Source organism: Hyposmocoma kahamanoa, unplaced genomic scaffold (assembly GCF_003589595.1).
Source record: "Hyposmocoma kahamanoa isolate Upper Pololo Valley unplaced genomic scaffold, ASM358959v1 90750, whole genome shotgun sequence".
NCBI classification, from domain to species: domain Eukaryota; kingdom Metazoa; phylum Arthropoda; class Insecta; order Lepidoptera; family Cosmopterigidae; genus Hyposmocoma; species Hyposmocoma kahamanoa.
The window spans coordinates 1-10,976 of record NW_020654655.1 but is presented as its reverse complement, the minus strand read 5'-3'; the positions used below and the strand labels follow the sequence as shown (position 1 = coordinate 10,976).

Sequence of the window (10,976 nt, the reverse complement as noted above, 5' to 3'; positions counted from 1 at the left end):
TTTATAGAATTAAATCTGAACAAGGCACAGTATGACAATATGAGAAATTGTTTAATTACAAAAAATTGCTTATTGTTTCCTTCTTACAAGTCGATTCCTGAAGCTAAGCGAATGTGCTATCCACCAGAATCTAGCGTTGAAATTACTAACATAAAAGCACAAATAAAACTACAAGATCTTTTAGATCACACTTCAGCCAGACTTCTAAAAATTAATGATGTTTATAAAGTGGGTTCAACCCACTTAATGCTATATTCCAAATGGGGCTGTGATGGATCAAGTGGACAAAGCGAATACAAACTACCCCTGTCTGAAGAGAGTGATCTAATTTCAAACTCTACTTTATTTATATCATCTTTAGTGCCATTGCGACTTATTGATACCAATACTAATGAAGTATTGTGGAATAATCCTGTTCCTTCGTCAGTGAGATTTTGCCGATCAATTTTGATAGAATTTTCAAAAGAAACAGCTGAGAAAACGACACTGGTAGTCAGCGAAATTAATGCTCAAATTTTAGCCCTGAATCCTTCCCTAATTAATCACAATGGAGAAGGTATTGAAATAAAACACACGTTGTTTTTAACTATGATTGATGGGAAACAGGCCCAAGTTTTGTCAGAAACTTCCTCAAGTGCTGTGTGCACTATTTGCAGTGCAAGACCTACAGAAATGAATAATTTAGAAAGAGTGCGAAACAAACCTGTGGATGAAGCTTCTTATCAATATGGGCTTTCAACTTTGCATTGTTGGATTAGATTTATGGAACTTATTTTACATTTATCTTACAATCTAGGTTTTGAAAAATGGTCTGCCACAACAACAGAGAATAAAGATTTAAAAAAGCAAAAGAAAGCTTACGTACAAAGAAGGTTCAGAGAAGAACTTGGATTGAATATAGATAAACCTAAACAAGTAAGTGGCAACACTAATGACGGTAATACAGCCAGAAGATTTTTCCAAAACTACCATTGTTCATCAGAAATCACTGGAATAAATGAGGAATTAATAAAACGGTTTTATATTATACTTCAGGTCATGTCAAGTGGTAGAGGTATTGATGCCACGAAATTTGGACAGTATGCATTCGATACAGCACAGCTGTATGTTAATAAATATAAATGGTGTTACATGCCGTCATCAGTGCACAAAGTGTTGATTCATGGTGAGAGTGTCATACGTCATTTTTCTGTCTTGCCTCTTAGACAACTCTCTGAAGATGCTCAAGAGTCACGAAACAAAGACTACAAGCAGTTCAGACTTCATCATGTAAGAAAATGTTCGAGGGCAGCCACCAACGAAGACGTTATACACACACTTTTGTATACCTCTGATCCATACATTACAAGCTTGAGAAAACCTTACAACAATAAATATTTGGAACTTCTTGATGAAGCAAAAGAGCTCCTGAGTGACTATTAAGCTATGTTTTTATGTATTCTTGATATTTAAAGTAGGTACTTCATCTTATTAATCTATAAATTTATAAGAACATGCATGATTAAATCTAAGAAATTAATACTTTTTTATTCCTTAATTTTTTATAACTATAATAAATAAAATTTGACTTATAAAGTGTATATTATTTAAGAGAATATCTATTTAGGTATACCCAGAAAAAAAATCAGGTAGATATCATCAAAAACACGGAAGTTATAGATTTATGATATGAAAAGGAGTCAAGGTTCCCATAGTGCGCCGTGCCGCTCGCATTCTATTCAAGTGTGCGAGCGGGACGGCACCAATGCAGGAGCGGGACGGGAGAACCCTACAGACTCCAAGCAAAACCCCTCTCTCCCTCTCGTTTATTTACCAAATCTTAAACTAAATTAACAATAATAAATTACAATAATAAATCACAATAATAAATTACAATATTATAAATCATATGGGCGCGAACACGTTTTCGTCCTGAACAAATAATAAACCACGATTAAACATATTTATCCATGTTTTTGGATAAATACCGAGTAAAAATGGATATTTATCCTGAGTATTTATCCCAATGATATTTATCCATGATCCATCTCTGCTCTTGACTGTACTATCTGACACTTTTTAGAATTGTACTGTTAACAACGCCTCTCGCGTGCTGTTATATATTAGATTGGTTGTGCAGTGAGATATTTGGGAAGTCATCTTGTTAGCGACGTATAGTAAAACAGGAACAATTTTAGATAGTGTGTTTATTTGTTCATGGTGCAAATAGAAGTGATATAACATTTCGATTACAATATAAAGAATCTTACGCCACTCAACATTTCCTCCAATACGCAATCCAGCGACCTACTAAAGAAGTCACGTTGCTTCGATGTCGACGAGTCATTCATAAAAATTTGGTGGTGGGTGCTTTCTTTTGCTACGCGCAGATGAAGTCAAAGTCAAAGATTATTTATTTCATAGGTAAAATAAATTTACACTTGAAAACGTCACATTTAAGCTACTGCTCGTTCACTACGCTGACCTCCCTGAGAAGAGCGAGCAAGAAACTCTAGGGATTGCTCATTTCAAATAAACTTAAATGCTATGGAATACACTTTGAATCAAATTAGTGTGGATTCTGGAGCCATGTCGTCTTTCCATACACCTTTCTCTAACACGTAGTCTTCAATTTTGTAATATGATTTTTCGATCAAAATATTTTTAATGTAGTTTTTAAACTTAGGAAATGATAAACTTAATATATGCTCCGGAATCTTATTGTAAAAACGTATACAGTTAACCCTTAAAAGAGTTGTTTACCTTGGTTAAACGAAATCGTGGTACCATGAGTTTGGACTTAGCTCTAAGGTTAATATTATGGATATCTTCTTTCTTATTGAAATTATGTATATGTTTACGGGCATTTAAAATAGTTGAGTAAATGTACTGTGATGCCACAGTCATGATACCAGTCTCCTTAAACTTTTCTCTGAGAGAAACCCGAGAGCCTAGACGGTACACAGAACGAATCGCTCGTTTTTGCAATACAAATATGGTTTGAATGTCTGCCGCTTTACTCCACATGAGAATCCCGTAGGACATTATACTATGGAAGTAACAAAAGTAAACTAGTCTAGCAGTACTAACATCGGTAAGCTCACGTATTCTGCGGACTGCGTATGCAGCGGAGCTTAATCTGCTGGCCAGGGACGATACATGTGGAAACCATTGAAGTTTACTATCTAAGGTCACTCCCAAGAAGACTGAATGAAGGAATGGTGGATTATTAAAATTCATTGAACTAAAGTGGCTGTTTTTGATGTTAATAATATAGTCCTGTGAGGCTGTTAATATTTTACAAACAACCACAGGGTTGTAGGTTATACACCATGACCACATTGTCACTTAATCCTGTAAGATGGAGATCAAATGCACACTTATTTTAACCATAAAATAGTTATTTGTTACACAAGGCTGCGAAGTTGTAGTTTAATACGAGTGCTTGTATTAAATCCTTGGCGTAGCGAGGGTTTCAAGACACGAGACAAAAACAACTTTGCTGTCGAGCGAAACACAACTTTTCACCTCACTGTAGCGAGGAAAATGGTAGATGAAAGAAAAACAGTTGAACTATAACAAACAAAATTAGTTATCGTTGTCAATTTACTGTCAACAATAATAAGAATAAAACATGCCAACGGATTTATATTATATAAATAATGTACTACAAATCGCATAGTTGTACGTGTAATTATGTTTTATTTTTCATCGAACGAAAAAGTTTGGTGCACCACAGTGCATCGTTAAGTTCGAATTTCAAAAACCTTTTTTATAACATGGGAAATACGCTTTTGCGCGCAGATTTCTAATGATTCTTTCTCATCGGGCTCCGAGCTAGTAAGGTGAAAAAGATTATAATACTATAAAGTAATACTAAAAATAAAATACTAAAAAATTAATAAATAATATTATAAGACGGTGGACGCGGAGGTATACATGTTTTGTTGGGTCTAGGAAGTTTTTATTTGTGTTCGATCTTTGTATTAATAATTGTAACAAACTAATGAAGTTATTTCATAAAAATATATTTTATGAATATCGCGATGGTTAACAACGTAAAATTCAATAAAAATACATGATAGTAATAAATTTCAAATAATAAACAAAACTGCAACGTACTTTTCTTGACACATCTAGTTATTGCCGATCTGTGTAGACTACGCTTGCGCGAACGCACGTTCCTCTTGCCCAGTATATTATGTTGGTTGAGTCAAAACTACCCACCTCTTGAAAATGTCATATTTGTATTACATAGTTTTTATGCATTTAGCGCTTGTCGTACGCCGTACTATGTTAATAGCTTATGAAATATTACTATATGTAAGTTTCTCATTTAAGTGAATGTATAATTATTTTGAGAAAATAAGTTCTTAAACCACAAAACTTATTTCAGGCGACCCTATCTTACATTTGCATCTACCCTTCCCACTCGTCTTTCCGAGCTATCGTTCGGTACAAATGCTTCGTTCAGAGCATTACTGGACGCGCTAGCTGCTTCATGTGATTTGGTGCTATTCGATGTGGTCGTCACTCTGTCATCTGGCGATGAGACGAAAGGCTGGTGGGACGAAGGCATAGACAACTGCATGAGCGCTGTAGCAGCTAAGGATGGCAGCAGCTCTATACTTCGACAGTGTCGATGGAAGGAGATGTCTTTGACTGCGTGTCGGCGAGTGCTGGTGCCTTTACTGAGGTAAGCATAACAATTCTTTACTGCCTCTCTACTGGACAGATGTTTTTATCACACCAAGTGACGGAACGAACTTGTCGTGTGTCTGGTGGTAAACAACACGCCTGTTCATAGCAGTTGCAGTGCCAATCAGAGAATCAATCCATCGCAAAGATCTGAGAGACACAGCCACTGCGTCTGTCGCCCTGAGACGTTTTGAGACAATTTAAAATACAAGCAGTAGAACTCCTTGTGAAAGAGTTCATTCAGAAAATTATTATATAATTATGAATACAAAGATCGAACACTTAGAAAAAACACTCAGAAAAAATTCCTTCGATCCGGTCGGATTCGAACCGACGTCTTCTTGCATACCGTGCCAGACGCTATACCAACTAAGCCACGGAACGAACCAACGGACCTCACGAATTTTTCTATGTGCTTGCGTCGTGTCTTTGTACTTAGTCTTTCAACGACTTTTTAGTCGTAGCGCCATCTATGAGAAATCTATGACAGATTTATCACCCAGTTAGTACCTTTACAGCTACCAGTCCTGGCGAGAGATGTCGCTATTCACTGTATTAATTAAATTTTTATTGAATTGATATTCAATGGATGGATCGAAGGAATTTTTTCTGAGTGTTCGATCTTTGTATTAATAATTATAACAAACTAGTGGAGTAATTTCACAAAAAACAATTCAATATCAATTCAATAAAAATTTAATTAATTATTATATAGATAATTAATAATTAATATATAGAAAATATTATATAGATGGAGAATGATATTTGATATATAATTTAATGACAACAATATTATATAATGAATTGTTAATTTCCTAATTATTGTGTGCTTTTCTTATAATTTTCCTTTTTGTCTGACGATCTCAATATAATTTCTTATACTTTGACATGTAGTGCAATTTATACTGTAATGTTATATTTGAGAAATAAATTAATCTGAATCTATTGCCACCTTACCTATTTCTGCCGCCAAACAGTAATGTGACCATTATTATGTTCAGGTTTTGAAGGGTAAGAGTGATGGTGAAATTACAGGCGTATGGAACTTGTCAACTTATGTCTCAGGGCGCGTTCCCACTATGTCGTCACGTTTTATTATCGTTGGACGACTGTCGTATCTAGCCTGTTCCCATATCACGACTATCTGTCGTGGACGATTTTTTATCGTTGAACGACTGTCGTGACTAGCTGTTCCCACTAGATCGTGACGACAATTTATCGTTTCACGACAGCCTCCTTATCGTTTGCACGACAGAATCGTTTGATGCACTGCAGTCGCTTGTATGTTCTTTTGGAAGCCGGTAGTGTGTGTTCGCTCGAAATGGATAAGACGAAATTTTAAAAATGTATTACTTTTTAAAATTTAAAAAGAAAGGAATGTTTTGAGTACATCCAATGCTATTAAAAAAAAAATCCATTAGGGTGATGTCAAACGTTTATTAATGAACTTTCAAGCGAATCTAATCAAAAAAGGTAAATCGAACTGTCCTGATAATAAAGCAACAAATATTTTGTAATAATATGTATAATTAAATTTGAACAAAACTTAATTCACAACAAATATTTAGACCTAAACAGTTTTTGCCTTCGACTTCGGGTTTTAACCCGACATAAACCCGGCGTTAACAAAGCGCCGGGTTAAAACCCGGGCGCTTACCCATCAATCACTACGACCCAACGCTACTGCAAAGTTAGCAGAGGGGTACGAGAGGAGAGGGCAGTGAGCAGAATACGTGCGGACAGCGATAAATAAAACGTGACGGCAATAGGGGCTGTGACAATCTGTCGTCACGTTTTTATCGTGACGTTTTTTTATCGTCTGACGACTGTCGTTCTAGCTGTTCCCACTGTGACGACAGTTTGTCGTTGTAACGATAAAAAATCGTGAACGACAGTTAATCGTGTCGTACATATGAACAACTTCATTTAAATATACAAGAAACGACACTGTAAATTGCACGACAATCTGTCGTCACGACATAGTGGGAACGCGCCCTTAGGGTGACGGGCGCAATGGCAGTGCCTCTGAGATCTTTGCGGCTTAAAGCTCTGAGTGACACTGCAACTGTTATGGACAGGGTAGGCGTGTTACTTAACACAGCACGACTTATTCGTCCTATCACTTGATATTATAAAAGAAAAATCTCTAATGATTCTGTTTCATTCCAGATATTCAACTTCAACCACTGTTGAACAATATTTCTCGACAAATTTAAAAGAAATACTAGCTACAGTACAACTAGGAAGAGTGGTCAGCAACCGGACTAAGTTACTGGAATATACCACCGCGTTTATTCTCTTACAACTTGCTATTGAAAAGGTAAGTCGTTAATCTACGCATAAGTCGAAGTATGGACGCCATAGAAACGTAGCAGCGCGGCTTGTATGTGTGTAGAGACGGGCGTTTAAACGAAAAATACATGAAAGGTTTGCTTTTTAATATAAGTCCATAAGCATGCTCATCATGCCTGCCCTTGAAGACTATAAAATCGTAAGAAAAAAAAATCTTCATTGCAAAACACAGAAAATAGAGTGACCGTCAGGATGGCTGGTCGCCTGTCGCATCTGGCACTGAGTGTATATTCAAGAATTGCTACCTATTTGCTGCCTTTTCTAAATAATTGCTACCTTTGATATATTCTGAGAATAAAAAAATAAATGACCAGCAATTCTGATATCAGAATGGCTGGTCGCTACTTTGTTCAGCATGAAATGAGCAGATTTTCCAGAAGTATGTATTACCAATAATTGCTAGCTATTTGCTACTTTCGCGAATTAAAGGTATACGCTACGTATATATAAAAGTTTAAAAAATATAAACGATTGAAAAGTGCCAACGCCTACCCTTTGTATTATGCTAATAAAGCACAAAAAACTTGCTTTTTTAATTTAACCAGGCACTTTTTCGTAAAAATTTCAATCGGTTATATTTTTTATATAATAAATACAAAACAGATACAGAGATGTGCCTATCTCCCAAGCTAGGTATTACATCCGTCAAGTGTGTTGCCTAATAAAACAGCACAGAGTACTAAAAAAAAACGACCTCAAAAGTCGTTCACCCCCTAGTTTGCCACCTTTACAGGTGGAACATTTTGTTCAAATTTCAATGGGACCAACACCGAAATACCTTCTTTCCAACACAAAAGAATCATCAAAATCGGTTCCCAAATGCCGGAATAATCACGTAACACACACAAAAAAGAACCACAGTCGAATTGAGAACCTCCTCCTTTTTTTGAAGGTTAACAAACATTTAAATAAGAACCTTATATGTTACAGATACAGTCTAAGGCTTTAGAATCACCAACCTCTACCCTCTATTCAGAAATTAAGCCGCAAAGAACTTGGTATTTAATTGTAGAGACCTGCAAAGCTTGCGTTGGCTTAAGAAAGCTCAAGTGCTGTGATAGCTACGAGGAAGTATACAGGTATGTTTTTTAGTTTAAACTGATTGAGTGTTTTTATGTTTAAAGGATAGCGGTGGTAAGTGGAAGAGCGGTTGCGTCTCAAATGAGAGACGGACTTTAAGAGTAGATCCTACCTCAGCCCGAATTAATTTTTTTCCCGTAGTATTACGTTTAATTTTACGGTATCATATAACTGTCTCCGAGGCCGAACTGTTACTATTCTGCCACGCGGAGGTCCCAGGTTCGATGCCCGGGCCGGGCGCTATGTTGAGTATGTGCGCGTTATTATTTTGGCTGGGTCGAGCGGCAGAAACTCTGGATTTATTTCAGAATTTATTCTTTTTACAAACGAAATTAAAGCTTGTTATAGTTATTAACACAAAGATCTAATAAGAACTTAGTTGGTATAGCATCTGGCACGGTATGTCAGAAGACGCCGGTTCGAATTCGACCGGATCGACAGAATTTTTTCCGAGTATTCGATCTTTGTATTATTATAAAAATAATTGAATATGATTTCAATAATAATTTGAATTGAATTTTTCAAATAGCTTTCTATTTGAAAAATTCTGTCAAGTTATCGAGTTGTAGAAAATCTCCCGTGTTTTTGTTAAAGATCTTTGTACCCTTTACAGACGCTTCAACTGATGTAGATGTCGCTTTTTAATCAAACGCGTTATTGACTCAGGAGAATTCCGACTAATCGATAACTTGACCCCTAGCTCAGTTGGTTAGGGCATTACTTCGCTGCAGTATGGTTGTGGGTTCAAGTCCCATCAGGTCGAAAAAGTTTTATTTTTATTATTATATCAAGCGCCTGATGGTAAGCTAGTCGCCTGTCCATAATAGTTGCAGTGCCACTCAAAGCATCAAATCGCAAAGATCTGAGATTGCCACTACGCCCGTCACCCTGAGACATAAGTTGTCAAGTCCCATAGCCTGTAATTCCGTCAAAACCCGTACACTTCAAAACCGGAACACAGTAATGCTCTCATTACTGCTTAGCGGAGGCTACTTTCACAAAACGCTCTACTGCTGCTGAAAAGTTTTTCTGTGTGTCCGATCTTTATATTAGTAAAATAATAATGTGTTTATTTTTAAAATTTTCAGACAATTCCAAGTAGCAAACTACAATTGTCTATGTGCTGCCATATGCAAAAAGAAACCCATGGAGAATATATACAGCCAGATCTTCGATCATGACACGTGGGCCCGTCTTGTTGATAAAAATCGTCAATATGATATTCCGTTACTTAACAAATGGCATCAACGGACAAAACGCACTCCGATCTCAGTGGAAGTTGAAACAGACGAACATACGAACATACACACAGGCACTGTGCGAACACGGATGTTCTTGCGAACGTTGTCCGAGAATCCATTACAGTATGATTTGATCGCCGACAATGTGGAAGAAACTGTAAGTGTTGAATGAGTTAGTAAACGCACATTGTGTATTAAGGACAGCAAATTAACGAGTGTCTATCAGAAGCCCGAAGCCAAAGGCTGAGGGCCTTAGTAACTCGAGTTTAATTTTTTACCGTCCGTGATACATACGATGTGTTCCATCACATCTGTGAGGAAATAAATAAAAAAATATGAATATGGTTCACAACACAACAATTATGGATTTGGCAAATGGTGCGTTTTTTATTCTTCCATAGATAATACAACTCGCTATAAAATGCTAAATATTTATATTCTAAGAAAATTCAAAAAAAGATTAAAAAAAAAAGAAAATTCTGTTTAGATAACATATAATATTTAGATAACGCAAATGTTTTAATTTTGAACTTAATTGTATGGAAAAATAACCGGATCCTTTGATTCGGGTGCATTCGGAAATCCGAAGATTGCCGAGAGATATTAAGAAAACAATTGCACTGTATGGCTGCGCCATTGAGATCTTTTCTGTTTCCTCTATATTTATTTATCATATTTATTACCTAATAACATAATCCAAATAAAAAATAATCCAAAAAACTTTCAATATTAATAAAACCCGCTTAAAATCATATTCGCATTTCAAAAGTGTACAAAACTTATTGACTTACAATTATATGGACGTCGGGTCCGCGCTAAAAAGTGTCCGCACTTGTAAGGCGCTAAAATCGTATACAGAGCGCCAAACTCCGCTTTAGTCTTCATTTGTTCTACTGACAGCGCGATACTGCGATGACATTACAATTTAAATTTCGAATAGGTTGACTTGGGACATTTTTTTCGTGGTTTTTGTATTAGACCCGTCGTCCATTTATTTGTAAGTCAATGACAAAACTATATATTTTTTTATAATACCAAGTAAGGAGACGAAAAAGTCGTGCGCCTGGTGGTAAACGACACGCCTGTCCATGTTGCAGTGCCACTCGGAGCTTTAAATCGTAAAGGTCTTAGGGGAACTGCCACTGCGCCCGTCACCCTGAGACATAAGTTGACAAGTCCCATGTGCCTTAATTTCATCAACATCCTTGCCCTGCCAAACCGGAACGCAATACTGTTCACATCACTGTTTGGCGGCAGAAATTGGTAAGGTGGTAGTACTTCCCTGGACGAACTCTTTCACAAGGAGCGCTACTAAAATAACAAACTCAATGCTGAAAGTGCAAGGTGCCTTCGCGAGGTACGTCTTGGCCCCTCCACTGTGTTATTACATATATTTGTAATTACAGGTAATTACTCAAGATCTCACGTTGCGCGAAAACGAGTTAAATAACCACGAATGCGCACCAACTTTAACTGCAGTACTATGTCATATGAGCACTTTAGGGTTTAGCCAATGGAAGGACTTGTTGGCCGCTGCGTTGAGTGGAGATTTGCACAAAAATGCCAAATGGTTGTTGGCCCAAGTAAGTATTGTTATCTCAAACATGCTCGGAAGTGTTCGGTTTT

The 10,976-nt window shown here is 36.7% G+C and overlaps 1 protein-coding gene across 1 annotated transcript; it reads left to right on the top strand.

Moving 5' to 3' along the window:
• Positions 1-1,219: 1,219 nt before the first annotated feature.
• LOC113236263 lies at positions 1,220-10,933 on the top strand (the record flags this gene model as incomplete). The annotated part of the gene is made up of 6 exons (XM_026472269.1): positions 1,220-1,269; positions 4,376-4,675; positions 6,847-6,997; positions 7,960-8,108; positions 9,198-9,507; positions 10,757-10,933. Coding segments are annotated over exons 1-6 (1,137 nt in total), but the record flags the coding sequence as incomplete, so codon positions are not given.
• Between the last annotated feature and the right edge of the window lie 43 nt (positions 10,934-10,976).